The following is a 17,974-nucleotide window of genomic DNA, read 5'->3' as shown; positions in this document are numbered from 1 at the left end:
CATCTCCGCGAAACATAACAAGTTTTCCTTCGGTGTTTATTTGCTGTATATATTAGTTAGAAATGTAACACAATTTGTTTATTGAATTAAAAAATAATCGAGCACTATCTCACAGTCAGCTTGAAGTGGCAAGGTGAAGTGGCTTGAAGCCGGTCGTGAAAAAACAATACGACAAAACACCATGGATAAAACCAAGATGGCCGGAAACGGCAGTGGCGAATACAGTGTGGTGGATGATCCTGAAGAGCGAAAGCATTTTCAGAGAATTGTGAACGCTTTTAGGTGTTATAGGTAATGCTTCAGAACTGCCTTCTTATGTTTGTTTGCAAAAAGAATCCAGGGATGACCCACAAATAAAAGACTCGTTACATTTCTGCCACATCCTGATCGGGTTGTAAAGCCGGCACTCATTTAATTCACTTGATAGAGGCGGTAAATGCCAAATATTTGACTAAAAAGAGGGTAGATATAAATGACGCTTCCGAGTGCCAGCCAACACTTCTCCTAAGCAATCTTGGCCTTCGAATTTGGCTTAACCGCTGTGCGACAGGCAGAAAAGGCACCCCAGCGTTTGCTGCATTACTTCTGACATGCTCCGTAACCCATAAAATGTTCATTGCTATGCCCAACTAACGGTGCTCGGTGGCAGATCAGTCAGACGTACTGTGGCCCTTGGCGAATGTCCCACTTAAATTATCTTCCCAACTCGGTTGGTTCTTGCCTCGGCTATTAGAATGCATGCCGTAGAAAGAAAGCTCGAAACGTGCCGTGGAAATGTTCGCCGAGGCCGTGTAAAATGCATTAGCGACAAGTGCTTTACGTGAACGTCAGTACGTGTAAAATGCCAATCAGTTGTAGTTGAATTAGGCTGACATTTTTTTTAAACACCTACAGTCTCAAACAGCTAGCTCGCAGGAAAGCAGCAACTATCACCTTTGCTCAGTTCACGTGTCCCAGGCGGAGCTTATTCGGTCAGGCAGACATATGTTTTTTACGATTTATTCATAAGGATGAACTCTCCGTATAGTGTCTGGCCAACAATAAGCAGCGATTGACAGCCACATTTGAATTGGATGTAATAAATCGCTAAGTACTCGTATTGCAACAGAACGGCTGCCTAACACTGGCCTAAATTACTGGTTTTCTCGTCTGCTAGAACCTCTGTGGCCTTTCCTGCTAGAATGCTGTTGAGCCTGTGTGAAAATGTTTGTTGCAGGAGTTACTCGCTGCGCCGCTTGTCGAAGGTGGTGAAGTATGTGTCCACCTTGCCAGCCTCCCACCAGCTCATGCTCACTGGCTACAGGCAGCACCTGGACAAGGTCCGAGCAGCTATTGACCACAATTATGACATTCTCAAGTTGGTGGTTGCCAACATTGCTCACATGTTTGAGAACGCCGACCACAGTGAAGACGTGAAACCAACCAACCAGGTCAGCCGCATGACGTACTGCTCTGATCATGATGCTTCGCGGAAATGGAGAATCGGGTTGGCAAGTTTCATGAAGGAGACACGTGTCTTCTAGACATGTAGATGCTCTGAAACAAAGGATTGAGACTTCTGTTGAGTGCGAATTGTAGGATGCAGCTCCTCGCAAAGTGAATGCTTTCACTGGCCCGGTCGTTTTAATCTTAACTGCTCACACATCCCAAAAATGACTTTCTTGAACGTACCTTCTCAACTTTTGGAAATGGAAACCCAGGTCGCAGTGGCCTACAGCTGGGAAATAGAAAAGGTGGCCAGTCATTGTCATCCCATTTTCAGCAAGAAACTAATGCATGCTGTGTGCTGTTGGGGCGGGAGTGTTGTCAGGGTGCGTGAGCTGGAGTTCATCAGATCGGGCATCTTTTTCTAGCAGCATTAGATTAATCGCTTCCAAGTAAGGAAACTCGTCAACCATCTTACTTTGTAGTATGAATTAGAAATGAAAATTCCCTTCATGCCGCAAAAGAAAGATTAAGGTTACCATCACATTTGATTTTACTTGTCTTGCCTTTTTCAATGTCAGAGATTTATGCACTTTTCTAGTGACCTCATTACTTCTTGGTCTTGGGTTGTACGAGCATCACGATTCGTCTTCTGTGAGAAACTGTGGGCAAAAAGTCTTGGTCAGTTTTACAAGTTATCCTTGAGTTCGTGGCAAGCATCCAAACAGTCGGTTCTGTAATCCTCAAACGGTAAACAAGTAATTAATTTGGCAGTGTCTTGCTTTCCCGTGAAACTTCTTGCTAGAATACTCTGACTTTAAGAAATTACAGTCAGTGCTTTGTAAATGTGAGTTGTTGAGATGTCATACAAATACTTTGACCTCAAGAAATTTCAGTCAATGCCTTGTAACTGTCAACAGTTAAAATACTAAACGAATACCTTGCCCTCAAAAAATTGCAGTCAGTGCTTCATAAGCGCCAGCTGTTAAAATATCAAACATTCTGTTATGAATTTTTTGGGATGTTTTCATCAGTTCTGTGTGTTTATTGATAAGTGCCCAGGTTGCAGAAGGTCCTAAAACGTTGAGCAGGTTTAAACCGAGAAAATCTTTTATAAACCCTTGGTTGGTTCAAGCATCCTTTTTTTGAAAATGCTAATGCTGTTTCGGCGGATTTTTTTCTCCCAGTAGGAGGCATAATTTTATGCACACATAATGCTCTTTCACATCCACCATCACAAAATTGACAAAGACAGTGATAGGGGCAGAAGAAAATGACACACTGATCTGACGAACACTCCTACGCCACTTGGCCCAGCAGCAAACGAGGTTACTAATGGCCCTCCTGCCTCCGTGGAAAAGATTCTCCTAACCTTTGGCTCCCCCTTCATACTGCTGCAGTAGGAAACAATTTGAGGTTTCACTATTGTAACACATTTCCCTGTGCCTGCATACTCCAAATATAATTTATAGGGGCATTACAGCCAAACTTTGCTCTAATAAAAACCAGCAAGAATGGAACACACCGCAAGTAACTGCTTGAGCACTCTGTGTATGCGCTTTTGTTGAATAATTGTTTTTGCTGTGCCATATATCCCATGACTGCGAAAACTCTTTCTCTTCACAATGATTCCGCTATTCTGGAGAAAACATTGGAAAAATGCCAATGTTTGACATAGTCGAGAGTCGATGTTGCAATATGCTCACTTTACAGGGCTGTTTTTGCCGCTCCTACCTTGGTCCTGAATGTAGGCAGATTGTATATTTAATAAACAAACTAATTAAACAAAAAAAAATGTTATCCTGGTTGGCACCAAATGTATACCAAATTAAAGGGGCAGACCTTCTGGCAAAAATGAGACAAAACATTGGGAGGGAGTGGAATGTTGAAGCCAGATGGGGGACACAAATGAGGGCTGGCAAGAAGTACCATAACATCAGTTGTTATTGAGGTTTATTTTTTTTTTTTTTTTTTTTTGTATACAGATTCAAGCCACGTCGCTGGACATGGACAAAGTGCAAGGTGTGCTGAAGCAGTTTGTTCGGGAGTGGAGCTCGGAAGGCGCAGAGGAGCGGAAAGCGTGCTTTCAACCAATCCTGGATGCTATTGCGGAACACTACCCTCTGGAGAAAATGTGAGTGTGCTCAAAGCGGCTTTTGCTGGCTGCTTAGCGCTGGAGGAATGGGGCTCATCACAAAATCACTGTGCAAACAATGGGGTGATACTTACACTGTTCAGGCCATTTTATTTTCATGCTGTTTTGCTATTAGTAAAACAACTGCTGCTTATTATGATTTTTGTAGAGGTGGTAAAGAAGTGATTATGCATCTTCTTTTCTAAGTTGGACCATTAAATAGCAAGGATGCTGCCCACTCCCTAAGGTTTAGAGATAGTTTTTTTCAAATAACCTCTGTACTATAGCACGACAATGGGAAACTTTTTTTTTTTTTTTTGCGGAAGTTATGAAACTTGCATAAGGGGCACGTCTCAATGTTCTCTAGTAAAAAGTTGTTTATGGTGTTTGTCTCTAAAGGCTGTATGTCGCTAACTAAGAAAACAGTGTTGTGTGTCGAAACTGCTAAATGTGCAACAGCAACACAGCTGCATTCAATGCAGCTTTGTTGAATGCAGTTCTGCCAAAAATGCTTACCTGGAAGCCATGCGCCAGGCTAAGCACTCATTCTTTCAGTCTGACGTGCCAGACATGCTCAAGAACAACCCCAAAAAATGCTGGCAAGTCCTAAACCCACAGGACATGTGCATTAGTACCCTAATGAATGACTCGGGTGAGGCCCTGACCAACGTCGAATGTGCCCACGTGTTTAATGCCACTTTTGCGTCAGTTTTTACTCAAGAAACTGCACTGTCTTTTTCTATTCTCCACGCGAACTTTGAAAGTACCATGTCACCAATTACATTTTTTCCATCCGATATTTTATCCCTTACATACAATATCAAACTTTCATCGGCTGCTTGTGTGGGCGACATTACGTCAAACCCACTAAAATACACTAAGCATATTTGTGCAGCCTATCTGTGTCGACTATTCTCACAGTCATTACCAACAGGCATGCTGCCTCCAGACTGGAAACACAGAAAGGTCGTTCCAGTCCATAAATTGGGTAACAAACACTTCTCATTAAATTATCAGCCAATTTCATTAACCAGCGTACCCTGCAGAATCCTTGAACATATCATCCACACACATCATGAACTTCCTTGATTCTAACCATTTTTTTTCACTCAGGGCAGCATGGCTTCAGGAAAGGTTTTTTTTGTGCAAAATGCAGCTAGCTATGTTTTTCATGACCTGCATGTAAAAGTTGACTCCAACTTCCAGACTGACACCATCTTTCTAGATTTTGCAAAAGCTTTTGCTAAAGTTCCCATCAGTGTGCACCTACTAATGAAACTTGCTGCATTACATCCAAATGCTGATATCTTAGCATGGATTGAATAATTCTTGAGTAACGAGTAACCGCTCATGATCAGTCTTTGTCAACGATCCAATACCTAACTATACCCCCATAACTTCAAGTGTCCCTCAAGGATCTGTCCTTGGTCCACTTGTGTTTCCGATTTACATTAATGACCTACCAATGCATGTATCTTATAAATAACATCTGTATGTTTGCAGACAATTGCGTAATTTATCGTAAAATTACCAGCCCTTCTGATAACACGTCGATACAAAATGACCTGTTCCCTTGGCGCTCTTTGCCCTTATTCTGCCTTGCACCGTAAAAACCCAATCATCATCACAAAATGACCTGCGAAGGGTGCAAAAATGGTGCACCCCTTGGCTAATGGAACTGAACCCTAACCATTGTAAAGCCGCCTCTTTCCACCGCCGTAGAAATCCACTTGCTTTCTCGTACCGAATTGCTGGCACCAACCCAGGACTAGTTCCTTCCTACAAATATCTTGGAGTAACCCTTTGTAGTCATCTAACCTGGGCAATGCGCATTGCTAACATAATTTCATCTGCTTGATTTCATCTGCTTCTAATTTCATGAATTAGAATACGCATCCTCCATTTCGAACCTGCATCAAGTATACCTCATCAATAAACTCGAATCGCTTCAAAATTGGGCTACAAGATTTATTATTCCAAATACTCCTATGATGCCAGCGTATCGGCAATGAAATCAGAATCAAGCTGTCATTACTTACATTCCATTGCTGCATTGCTAGTCTTTGCTTTTCTACAAGTTCTGTTTCAGCCCACTCAGGAAACCACCATACATTCTTTCCCCTGCACACATCTCCAGTCGAACTGGTCACCTGCAACAAGTTGGGCGCCCGCGTACATGCACTGTCACATTTTCATCCTCACTCTTTCAAGTGCAGAGCACTTTAGGGCTGCGCCTTGTCGTTGTAGCTCGCTCGCTGAACCCAAGTAGAGCCTAACGGTGTTCCGTCGAAGCGGCTGTCATCGTGGCTTCCCACAGAGGTTTCGAAAGCCAAGCGGTTTATGTAGTCATAAGCGTTCAAAACTCGTGAACCACTGGTGCTTGTCATACATCTCCCCATTGTTTAGCGCAAAGAAAACTGCTGGTACATTTGAGGCAGAAAATACGTAATTAACCGGCAGTGCCTGCGTTCATTTATAGTTAGGAACGCTTAGTGGGTTTGTTTTTACGATAGTAAGAGAAAAAAAGTGGCAGTGCAACACCGGCATGTGTGGGAGGAAAAGCAAGCACAAAAAGAACAGAACTCCTGCTGCCGCAGTTTCAGGCAGGGGGCGCACAAGCACTGCGAAGGCGGGAATTTGAATGCGTTGGACAAGCCTCCATTGAATTCATGAGGAGAGGAATGACACAGGGCGGTGAAGAGTGTGATGGGTGGTAGCAGTGAGCGGATAACGGCGCCACAGCCCATTATGGCAAAACATTGCTCTGCACTTCCGACAGCTTTCACATTGAGTGGAACGGCTTTAATTTTTTCCTCACAGCAAGTTACCAGAACGGCCTTTCTAACAAAATCACCACCATAACCTACCCTTTCACATTATTGAACACTGCAACAAAATGCCTTGCACGGTAACAAAATGTGTGTCAACTTGCATTGTGTTAAAATATGGCTCCAAATTTTTTCTGTAATATATGCCCGCTCCTTATGTTATACCCCTCCGATGGGGTCTTTCAGGTAATAAAATGAAATGAAAGAAATAACTTCGGTATATCCAGCCCCCTTTTTAAAGATAGAAAGATTGGTATGCAGTGGCTGTATAATGGATGCTAATGTAATTGGAACATGCACGAGCCAATTGTTTGAACCCCATATAAATCATCATCAACCCCGTGTGACCTTCACTTCAGGACAAAGGCCTCTTCCATGGATGTCCTACGGCTCCTGTCCCCTGCCTTCTGAATCCATTCTTTGCCACCAAATTTTCTTAATTCATTCCTCTACCAAGTTCTCTGTCTGCACTTATTTCCCCTCTATCTTTCGATAACCTTTCTTTTGCTCAAGTGGCCACATGTTTGCAGCCCTCCGCACCACATGTCCAGTCAACCCTCACATAATGATAGCATTTTGAAATTGAGCTAGAACGCACGATTGGGTGAGTTGGTACATTATCCCCAGCAACAGTGCAGACAACTTGAGACAAAAAAAAAAAAAAGAAGAAGAGGGCACGCAGTGCAGACTAACAACTTATTTTTATTGCTTATGCCAGTGTTTTTATCAACACCTAGACAAAGAAAAAAAAGAAGAAGAGGCACTAATGTTGCAGGTGAACATGTGAATTAGTGTTTCCTTCTTTTTTTTTTCTTTTTTTTTGTTTTTGTCTAGGTGCGTATAAAAACCGATGGCGTAAGCAATAAAAATAAGTTGTTAGTCAGCACTGTGTGCCCTTCTTCCTTTGTCTTGTGTTGTTTGCGCTGCTACTAGGAGGAAATTTGAGACATTTATTTTTCTATGGTGCATTTTTTTATGCCCTAAGCTGCTGAAATGTAGACCACTGCAAATCGAACAGCTTTAAAACCTGCAGAAATAGCCTCTAGAGATGTCTGTTGGACCGTTTCTCGAGTCATTATACCAGTGTGCATGTCTTGAAATGCACATAGTCAAGGTAGTGCTTTGCTAAAACCTAAACCATCATGCTTCACTTGCGCAAGCAGAACTCCCATTTAAACAAAGCATAGGCAGTCGAACTTTGCAGTTGTACTTGGCTGTATATTAGTGTTGTTTTCGGTAATCATGATAATCAAGTAATCAAACTTTGGTAATCAAACTTTGCTGCAACCATCGTGAAAGCTGACGGTGGCTGTATCTGCCTTGCAGAGATCCGAGCAGCATCCACATTCTGGTACCTGGTGCAGGCCTAGGGAGACTTGCCTTCGAGATTGCCCGGCAAGGCTTCTGCTGCCAGGGCAACGAGTTCAGCCTCTTCATGCTGTTCGCTTCCAACTTCATCCTCAACCGGTGGGTACCCGTTTTGTGGTGTTTAGCTTGGGACATTCTAGCTGAGGCACACTCTGTGCCGACACGTTTTGTTGCGTCTTCGCTCAGGGGCATTAGATGGGCCCTAAAGCACCCTCCGCCAATGATGTGGAGGGCCCTGTGCAGCATAGTCCCCCTGCAACGAGAACGTTTAAATGGGATTAATAATATCAAAAGTGCTACCACATATTCAAAAAGGTAACTTCCTATCCTTCTCTCCGACATTATTTTTGATGCTGTGCTGGCTTCAGGCAGTGACCAGCCCGATCTAGCGCATGTTGGGGAATGACTTCTGGTAACCTCACGATGCGTGAATTTATTGACCATGTTGAGAATGTGCCTCTGGACCCATTAAAAGTGAGAAGCGAGTACAACAGCTCTCCAGGCATTTTGCTTGAGACTACTGCCATCTCCGTGAGAGTAAGCCGCTCTGCCTAGAATGCTGCTACCTAGCAATACGTGCCCTGCCAGATGATGTGGAACCGGGAGGATCAAGATAGACCAAATGTCGGCCAATTCTTTATAAGGACAGCTGCCTTTAGACCAGCAGTGTAAATGGTTGTGTAACCTGCATTTTCCTGCCCATGCCTTTTTAACCAACTTTGTCCTGTTCATGACATGACCCCATAGTGCTGTATGAAGGAAAAGGCCACCGTAAGTATACCAAAAGGTAGCTGGCTCAAGAAGTGTCCATTACGGGCAAGACCCACTACTACCACCACTAGAATGTTTATAGTGCGTACTATTACTTGTAAGTTTCACTTTGAGCCATAAAGCTGCTGTCTGAGCGAAATCAGATTTAATGGCAAACACTAGTAGCGAATTGTTTTGACTTTCAAGTATATAGCTGCACAGCACTGCTTGTTCGCTAAACACCTGTGGCGCTAATTGGCTCATTGAATTCATTATAAGTGTGATTGAACTGTATGTAACAACAGTTGTCAGTTCTAGTAGCCTGCCCAAAATTTTCACCTTGGCTTTGTGCTGTGGTGTCCCTCTCATGTCCTGTCCTACACGGTGACAAATTTTTAGCAAAATTCCGTCTGTGAGTTTTGTAGTTGCATGCCATGCACCAATAGTTTTTCATTGCACTTTATGACGACATACCTGGATTGCTGCGTAATTGCTTTGCTGATCACTGCATGTACCACTAAATTTGGGGGCCAGAGAAAGGTTTCCCAGATGTTCAAATGATTTGTGCACACTGCAAAGTTTGGTCTTAGGAAGGAAAGCTCCGTTGGACCCTCTTGTGGCTCTCCAGCAATGCCCGGGATGTCCGAACAGGACCTTGTGCTAATGCTGCACGTGCCTGTTGCAGCTGCAAGGGCACCGACCTGTACAGCGTGTATCCCTGGGTGCACCAGTACTACAACCACATGTCGTCGGCTGACCAGATCCAGGTGGCCAGTTTCCCGGATGCCAACCCCAGCGAGGTGCCCCCCGAGGCGCAGTTCTCCATGGCGGCGGGGAACTTCGTCGAGGTGTACAGCTCGCAGCGTGCGTGCACTTTGCGACCCCTTGTTCCTCTTCACTTTGGGTTAGAGGGGCTGTGATGACAAAATACAAGTTTGGTTCATTAACTCTTTCGTGAACACGGAAAACTGGCCGGCAAAACACAAATAGGCAATTTTACTGAGCCTAAAAATTATTTTAGGGATTGTGAGATACATGAATGTTTCTATGTTCCTAAGCTATGATTAAATATATACATCAACGCTGTACACCAAGCAGTATTTTTGTGGGTCCACCAACCTAATGGCCCTAACGGCTGTGCCACTCCGTGAAGCCACTCGAGAGTCAGGAGGTCTCTTTAAAATTTACATCCAAGCATGCCTGTTTGTGTTCTCACACAGAATCCTTATCACTGCAGCAGTAAAAAACCAGAAAGAAAGAATTCAGCGCTCTTGAGAAGAAGTACAGGTGACTCTGCAGCGCTAATTTTACACGAGCGCCAGGCTGTTTGAAGGTGATAACGCGATACGACGCGGTGCATTTGGCAAAATATCCCCGCCGCATGTTTTCCAGACCCTACGCATGAAAGTAATACCGCAGTCATCAGATATTACGCACGTTTTGTTTATAAATACAGCGCAAAGTCAAAAACAAACCTTCTCTGCTGAAGTCTGAGGCTGTTGAATGGGAGAGTCTTCATCAGCACTAAAATCTGAAGAATCCACATCGTTGCTGAGTCATCACTGCCGCTGATGCAAAAAAAAATCAGCAGCCGCAGTGGCCAAAGTCCCTGCAACAACGGTCCGCCTTTGCGGAACGCGCGGCGAAACAGGACGCCATTTTCGCTCAACTCGCTGCTACCTTGGGTTCAAGTTTCACTCGCGACTCCATCTACCCACACGAAATGTAAGCAAACGGCACCGAAACTGAAAAAGGCGTTTCCAATGAACACGCCATATGGCGTCAGTTGTCTGAATAGCGCCATGTTTAGTTTTTGCGGGACGTTTAAAAATCATGGTTCACTCGTGAACGATGGCCTACGGTGCGGTCGCGAAAGGGTTAACAAGACTGATTTGTCCAAGTAACAATGATACCAATTTTATTGCAAACTTCGAAAGAATATTTGAGATACTTGAGAAAACATGTGACTCCCCAGCCACTTTCAGGTGAACTTTCTCTGACATCACATAATCTCGTTTGTGCGATTGACCTAAGCCCCCGCCAAGAAACGTGACTGGATGATGATAGTGGGGCCTGTATTTTCATTTGATCATGTCACTTGAATGCGAATGTGCAGTTAACCCGCCGATAAGTTCTTTTAGTGCTTCCCGGCTGCGGCGGCCGCTTTTCTGATGGAGGCGAAAAGCAGAAATGCCTGTGTGTACGAGATTTCGGTGCACGTTAAAGATCACCAGCTGGTCAAAATTAATACGGAGCCCTCCACTACACTGCGCCTAATTGTCTGCTTTGCGTCGGCGCATTAAACCCTACAATCAATCTATCAATCAATCAATCAATATATAAATCAATTTTTTCATGCTGGCCCATAGTACACCCCTCCTGCCCGTATTACGTCACTGTAGGGGGAAATCTGAGAGTTTTTCAATATTTCTTGTATTTTCTTGGTGAAAAAAACATTTTTTTTTGTGGCTGCAATGGATCTTAGTGAGTTACCAAAGGCTAGTTCTTTCAAACTGAACAAAGTTATATTTTATATTATATTTATAAATATTATATTATATTATATTATATAAATATTATATATTACATAATACTTATATTTATATCAGTTATATTTAAGGTTACATAAAAGGTTACTACCCAGCATGGTTTCAAGCAAATAATTGTGGCAGGGCATAGCTAACGTGGCACTCTTAGTTGCTGAGAAATGTTGGGCCACAGGGAATCCTGACTCATACCTACATTCCTGTAAAAATTCCCTGCAAGAGCCACTTTAAATTAATGGCTCTCTTTTGACAGCGTTTGATGAAGAAAATCTTTGATTGTGCCAAAAAAATTCAGAGTGGTGAGGAGACTTGCGAGGGGGACGATTAGTTTGACGAGGAGTTCGATGTGACAAGAAAGGTGGTTAAAGAGGGTGTAAGAGTGCAACAAAGAGGGTGGCAGTGCAAAATTAGAAGTGCAACAAGAAGTTTTTCAGGAATACTAAGGAGGAGCGAACAAAAAGACACCCTGCGTGTTTTTATAATCTCTACTGACTCCGTGTCCTTAAACAGTAATGGAGGGCCACATTCTTACCACAGTCTACAGCAACTACTTTTTTTCCAGTGCCATTGTTAGGCTATGGTGAGTGGTGTGTTCAGGGGCCTCTTCATCTCAGGTCGGGTCCTTATGACCTTCTTGCTTTCGTTCCTTTCTCTGCTTTTTTCTTTGCACCCAGAATCGAGTTATCATGGACAGTGACAATCTTCTGCGGCAACTCTTCGTGCAGTGTCAGCATATGGTTGGGGCATTGTGGTTCCGTACAACAGTTTTGGTGTCAATAACAGGCTGAATTGAGAAGTGCAACATAAAGAAGTTTCAGAGGAATCTGTGCTTATGTCATGATATGTAGGACACAATAACGTGACTTCATTGTTGAAAAAGGGTTTGGGGACGAAGCTGCTGCATGCACTATTCATGCTCTCTAAGCACTGAAAATTAGCTCAAAGAGTTGGAGCAGGACTTGGCTGTGATACAGAAGGACACACCCACCATACGAAAAGCACAATTAATGGCTCTTTCGACCACAGTTGCCGGTGACTGGCGCTCTCTTGACATACACATCACGCTTCGCTTTTGTAGCTTTGCTCCAAGGGAGCTCTTTTAATGAGTCTTGCAATGCTGGAGTCTCACTGTCCAATGACTAAGTGCTTTCTCTGTGGCCACTGAATGTCAGCCACCCTGCGTGGCCAACGCATCCGTCATCAGCGGTGACTAAAAACAGTGACCCATAGGTGCGACCACTGATGGCAAAAGAACGAACTGCACTGTGCAGGCGCAACGCATTTAAGGAATGTATTCTTTCCTTTTTCGCCGCGGTATCAGTGTCGGCAAGCCTACTGGCACAGCTCCTCCGTTCTACACTTCTGTGATTGCTGCGGCCGATTCAAGCTTCAGGCGGGTGCTTAATTGTGGTGAGGACGTAATGTGGTGGTGGCGTCCTTCCATGGGTGAGCAAGGCTGCTGCAGGTGGCTAGCACCCACAGAGAATTGCTCAGTGAGGGTGCCAGTGATGCTCTTTGTGCTAAGACACTCATGATCTGCTGTCAGTTTTTCTGTGTTGTCATGAGGTAAGAAAAGCGCACATAATTCTTTGCCTTTACAGCCGTTGTGCTGACCTATGTACTACACCCCTTCCTCCCGCAGTCAAACGCACTTAGTATATATTCAAAACTTCGTGGCCTGTGCCAGCATACTCCTTTGTGTCTGAATTTTGCCTCTAAACAGCTGCAAGACTAGGTGTTTCAATTTTGAGAACACCCGCCTTCTTTCTGGGTGCTAATAATTGAAGCTGGTCTGTTTTGTCGGGTCCTAAATTTTTTTTTTTTATTGCTGCTAAGATTTCAGCTCTTCCTAATTTGCCTTCTAGCTCAAGCGAGTCTGTACCCGAGGAATATGACATGAATGGGGGCCCTCACGTGATTTATGCCGCAGACAGTCATGTTACCGAGGTGAATAAGCCTGCTCTTTGTGCGCTTAATTGCAGCGGAGCAGTGGGACTGCGTGGCGACGTGTTTTTTCCTGGACACAGCACCGAATGTGGTGCTCTACATCGAGACGATAGCAAAATGCCTGCGGCCGGGTGGCCTCTGGATCAACTTGGGCCCGCTGCTCTACCACTATGCCGACCTGCCCAACGAGGACTCCATTGAGCCCAGCTATGAAGATGTGCGCCACATCATTCTCACCATGGGCTTTGTCTTCCTGGTTCGTTCTCCTCCTCTCACTCTCGCACATAGAGCCTTGGTGATGGTGCTATGCCCTAAATCAGAGCGGACGGTGGGTAATTTGGGTGCACTGCAGGAACTGGTGATGGAACAGAATGTACAGTTTGATTGCCATACTTGTGTTGCTGCATAAAATAAAAATTCACAAGTCGTAAGGTCAGATATGACTTGTATAGAAGATTGTTTTGTGAGATGGTTGCCAGCCCATCCCCGGTGTGTGCGGGCTCTTGCCGCGATCAGCTTGCACAAAAGGAAAAAGCTTTGCAGCCCTAAATACGTTTACAGCGCCGAGGAAACTGCTGGGACATTTATGGTGCTCTTCCACTCACAGGTTCACCGATGGTCGTATGAATACTTGGTGCAGCACTAGCTTGCCTTTTTATTGTGTCATGGCTCAGTGACAAAATGCAGCAAGCGTCAGCAGCGGGAAATATGTTTTGTGATTCCAAAAGTAGGGGCCCTAGACCAAAGCGGTCAGGCAGAGGTTACATTGCACACATTGGGAAAGCTTCTGCTAGCCATTGATGCCAGAACATAAACAAAAAAGAGCATATTAGTATGTGAAGCTGGTCTCTACTCCGTAGCCAGATAAAATAAATGTGATGGGAAAAGGAGCAGGAAACTGTAAAACTGTCCATTGGAGGCAGTGTGGTGTGTTGCCATGCCATGCCAGTTTCCAGGCCCAGTCACCTGCTCTATAGATATTTGTGCACTTCAGTAGAGGAGAAAGCTGATTTTATTCTTTGTGTTCTATAGCCATGAACTGAATGCCAAACTTTGGCCATCTGTTGCAATAACAAGCATCACAATGCCGTGTGGCTTTCAGGATACAAAACCTTCTGCAAAGAACACTACATACTAGAAAACAACAATATTTTTCCTCCCCTTCAAACGTTTATATTTACACTGTTCGGTTTATCTCAAATTTACAAAGCAGCGAAAAAGAGGAAAGAAGTTTGGCAGTAACCTGTCCATTGAGCATCAAAAGTTTAACTGCGTTCCCTCCCTTCTGTAAGCAGCAAAATGCGATTGTTTAGCCAGGTCCGTGCAGACAGATGAGCCGTGTAAGCGGCTCAATTGAGTGATGGTCACTCACTTTGCAAGATTTTGCGCTTCACGGTCAAATTCTTTATGTTTGTGCCATTTGCTAAATTTTTCAGTGCTGTAGAACAGAGATGGAATGTTTATTTCTGGTGTCTAATGTGCACAAGTCGGTGCGACGTGCTTTGCCAGGAAGCAACTGTTTGTCGTATCAAAGTCTGCAGTTTCCTTCTAGACCCGCCTCAGATTTCTCTCTCTCGCTTAATTGTTTCTTTCAGAAAGAAGAGACTGGACTGCCGACCCCATACACGCAGAACCCTCGCTCGATGATGCGGTACGAGTACCGCAGTGTGTTCTTCGTGTGCCAAAAACCGCTGGAGTGCCCCCCTAGCGAAAATGCAGATCCTAGCAACGTCAGTGGTGGTGACGGCTCCTGATTCAGCTACTAGGAACATCACCTGTAGTCCTTAGAAATTTCGCAAATTGTTGACAAAAGTGTGAAGCTGACGTAAAAGTTGACAATTATTTTTGCCTAGCGACGCATTGTTGGCTGATTTACTCAGGTGCGAAGGCTTGCTATCATGGGTATTATTTGTGAATGAATGGTATGAGTGACGCGCTCAATGATATAACTTGTAGAACTGTTGGAAATCTGTAGCTTACGTTCTGCATTCACTGATTTGTTAGGCTGGTCTTGCACGATTTACATATAGGTTGACGCATGAACCATAACGGTGATGCAGCGTGGCGGATTGAATGATCGAAACTTTGTGCAATATTTCTTTTTCTTTTTGCACTTTTCTTGTTGTCTGTATGAGCATAGTGTGCATGTGTGAGCATTGACCAAAACTAAGTTTTTTGGGGTAGGAATGGTTCACGGTACATGCAAAATAGCAAAGCAGCATGGCTACAGTCTTGGCACAGTGAGTGTGTCTCATTTTTACGAACTTTGCATGGGGCTATAGTTCCTAGATTTCGTCTCTTGCAAATTCAGCCTGACACATGATTTGTAGCAATCATTATCAGTTCTATGTTTCCTTTGCTACCTTCCCCTCAAAACAATGACAGTAATAGACTTTTATCCAACTTTATTTGATTGAACTTACTGTTTTAAGTGAAAAAGGGCTGTTTACGAATCCATATCTCTATTTAGTGCTTGCTAATGGTGTATACTATTGACTGCATTTGTAAACAGTTAGAAGTTATTTATAACTCTACCACCTGTGGAAAGGTTTTGCTGACAGTGCCATCTTTTGTTTGTGTGCTTTAATCTGTAAGGCTTCACTGTGGCCATTAACACTCCGAAATCCTTCTAAACTGTTTGAGTGCTTTTAATTTTAAACCTATTTCTGAGCTGTCTTTTTGTAGGAAATGCCAAGCTTCTGCTCTTACTAAGAAGGGCTGAAAAGCTTGCAAGATTGCGCTGCATAGTCATTTCCCATCATTGCGGCCATGTTTGTATGAACGCCTGTGTGTGGCTAATTCAACCCGATTTTTTCTTTTGCATCTTACTTAATTTCTTCAATATAGCTGTGTATGTGGTGCAGAGTGCAGCTTGTAAGGTGGATTCACGAAGAAGGGAAACAGCTTCTCGGTAACGCGTGGAGACAACTCAGAAGATAGCTATTACATTGTGTAAATCCTTCCACAGTTGCCTTATTAAGGTCACATAAGGTTTCAGTAGGCAAACTCTGTGCCATGAACTTGCTTTCGCATGCGTCCTTTCTAATGAATGTCTTGTAGCAAATAATATATGTTAGCGTTGCTTGCTCATGCACAAATCGGACAAGCCTGAAGTCGTGTCTCCCAAACCTGCCTAAATACATTATGTGATCGCGTGGTGCAGTAATGACAATGTTTTTTTGTTTCTTTGAGCTGGTATAGTGGAATTATGGTGCAACATTTTCAGCTTTAATAATTTTTGGTGGCCTGTAAAGAACTTTGGTGCAGTGACTAGGCAATTAGCCCATTCCTCGCCAATGCTCAACTGTTCACTCAGGCTCCATTAATGTGGTGAAAAATGTGTTTAAAAAAACTTGAAAAAAAATAATTGCACGACTCCTGCAATGCTGTAACACATGCACGTACTCCTCCTAGTTGTAAACTGTGTCAGTTCTTGGCTACTCTACATTTGTGGCAGTAAAATAAAACGTTGGCCATGAGGTTTTCAGTTCTGTTGCATTTGTCAATTTGATATAAGTTCTGGTATTTCAGAATTTTGGTGATTGTGAAAATTTTTGAAATTTTGTAATGAAGTGGTGTACGCTGTATAAATCTCTCCAAGCTTGTCATGGCAGAGTCTCACAATATGGACTCTGCATAACATGTCCAGCAACATCATAGGTAAACAATCGGGGGGGGGGGGGGGGGGGGGAGGGGAGGGGAAGAAAGAAAATTTCAGATCCGGTGTCACTGTCAGAGTCCAAAATGGTAAGGCATTCACTTTGTAACCAAGAGGACCAACGTGTGATGCCAGCCCTGAAGTGGTTTTTTGTTGCTAAGCAGCACTTTTGCACAAAAAACTAAATGGGCAGGGCTACACAGACATAAGTCAAGAATACGTCGCAGTTATTCGTTTGCTTGTTACCTTTCTATTTCCGTCCCTCTACTTTTCCGTTATACTACTTCATTTTTAAAATTTCATTTGGCTCCTTTTTGTCTATAGAACTTTTGGCCTTGTTTTGTGAGTGTGTCTTACAAAAACAGGTGTTGCACGAGATGGCAGCATGGAGGCTTGGACTTAACGAAGCAAACTGCTAGGCAACTGCTAAGTAAACTAAGCAACTGCAAAGCAAACTGCTATTTGTTGCAAACTGCCATGTAAACTAACCAATTTGTTATTAGTCAAAATTAGTTCAATCACTCAGATTCTGGACCATGTGGCCCAAAAATGAGTATTTGAGTGGCTGACCTTCCATTTAAAACTTGATTTTTTAAAATTTTTTTAGGACTATTGTTAATGAGGTATTATTTTTCATGCTTTATGTTCCCAAAGGTAATGTAAGTGTATTCAAAGGCATTGAGTGGCACTTAACATGCATTAAACATTGGTTAATGTACAATTAGGCACAAAGTTTCAGAAGAGTTAGGGCAAGGGTAATGGTAAGGGCAAGGGCATGTTTCATTGGAAGGGGAATTGAACTACATATACGTAGTGAATTCTGGGAACATTAGAAACTTCTAACAGGTTGATACTTTTTGTTGTTTGATTTGATATTAAGAGATTTGGCTTTTATGGAATATTCAGACATGTCGCAAGGCTTGTACCGACTGCTTAACAAGACGTAGACTACTGCTAAAAAAACTGTGGTCCCGAAACTCGCTGTCTGTGGTGGTCTGTGGGTCTGTGGTTAAGTCCTCCCAGTGTTGCACACCACAGCCTTGTTTATAATTTTTGCAGTTTTTATATTATTATTTTTTTTTAGTTATTATTATTATTTGTGTTGGATATGGTTAAAAAAAATTCAGTTTGCACATGTTATTGTAAAGACTACTGCACTTGGCACATTTTTAAATGAATGGGCGATATTTATTCAGTTTCATCAAATATGTGCACTTGCGTTATTTACCACGAAGATACGAGTATTCGCAGAAAGGCAAACTGGATTGTCGTAGTTGGCATTTATTTCTTTTATGTTTGAACTTTATGTTACTCTCTA

General features: G+C 43.2%; 1 protein-coding gene across 1 annotated transcript; it reads left to right on the top strand.

Annotated features, from left to right (window-relative positions):
• Positions 1 to 142: 142 nt before the first annotated feature.
• LOC144178234 (carnosine N-methyltransferase) lies at positions 143 to 16,485 on the top strand. The gene is made up of 7 exons (XM_077705934.1): positions 143 to 291; positions 1,217 to 1,430; positions 3,411 to 3,559; positions 7,714 to 7,854; positions 9,191 to 9,369; positions 13,034 to 13,254; positions 14,594 to 16,485. Exons 1-7 carry the CDS (start codon positions 182 to 184, stop codon positions 14,750 to 14,752), a joined length of 1,173 nt encoding a protein of 390 aa, XP_077562060.1. The 5' UTR covers positions 143 to 181; the 3' UTR covers positions 14,753 to 16,485.
• The last annotated feature ends 1,489 nt before the right edge of the window (positions 16,486 to 17,974 follow it).

The sequence above is a fragment of the Haemaphysalis longicornis genome, unplaced genomic scaffold (genome assembly GCF_048455015.1).
Source record: "Haemaphysalis longicornis isolate Haplotype H1 unplaced genomic scaffold, Haemaphysalis longicornis Haplotype H1 scaffold_4, whole genome shotgun sequence".
In the NCBI taxonomy this organism is placed as follows: domain Eukaryota; kingdom Metazoa; phylum Arthropoda; class Arachnida; order Ixodida; family Ixodidae; genus Haemaphysalis; species Haemaphysalis longicornis.
Note: the sequence above shows the minus strand (reverse complement) of the source record. Positions and strands in the feature narration are given on the sequence as shown.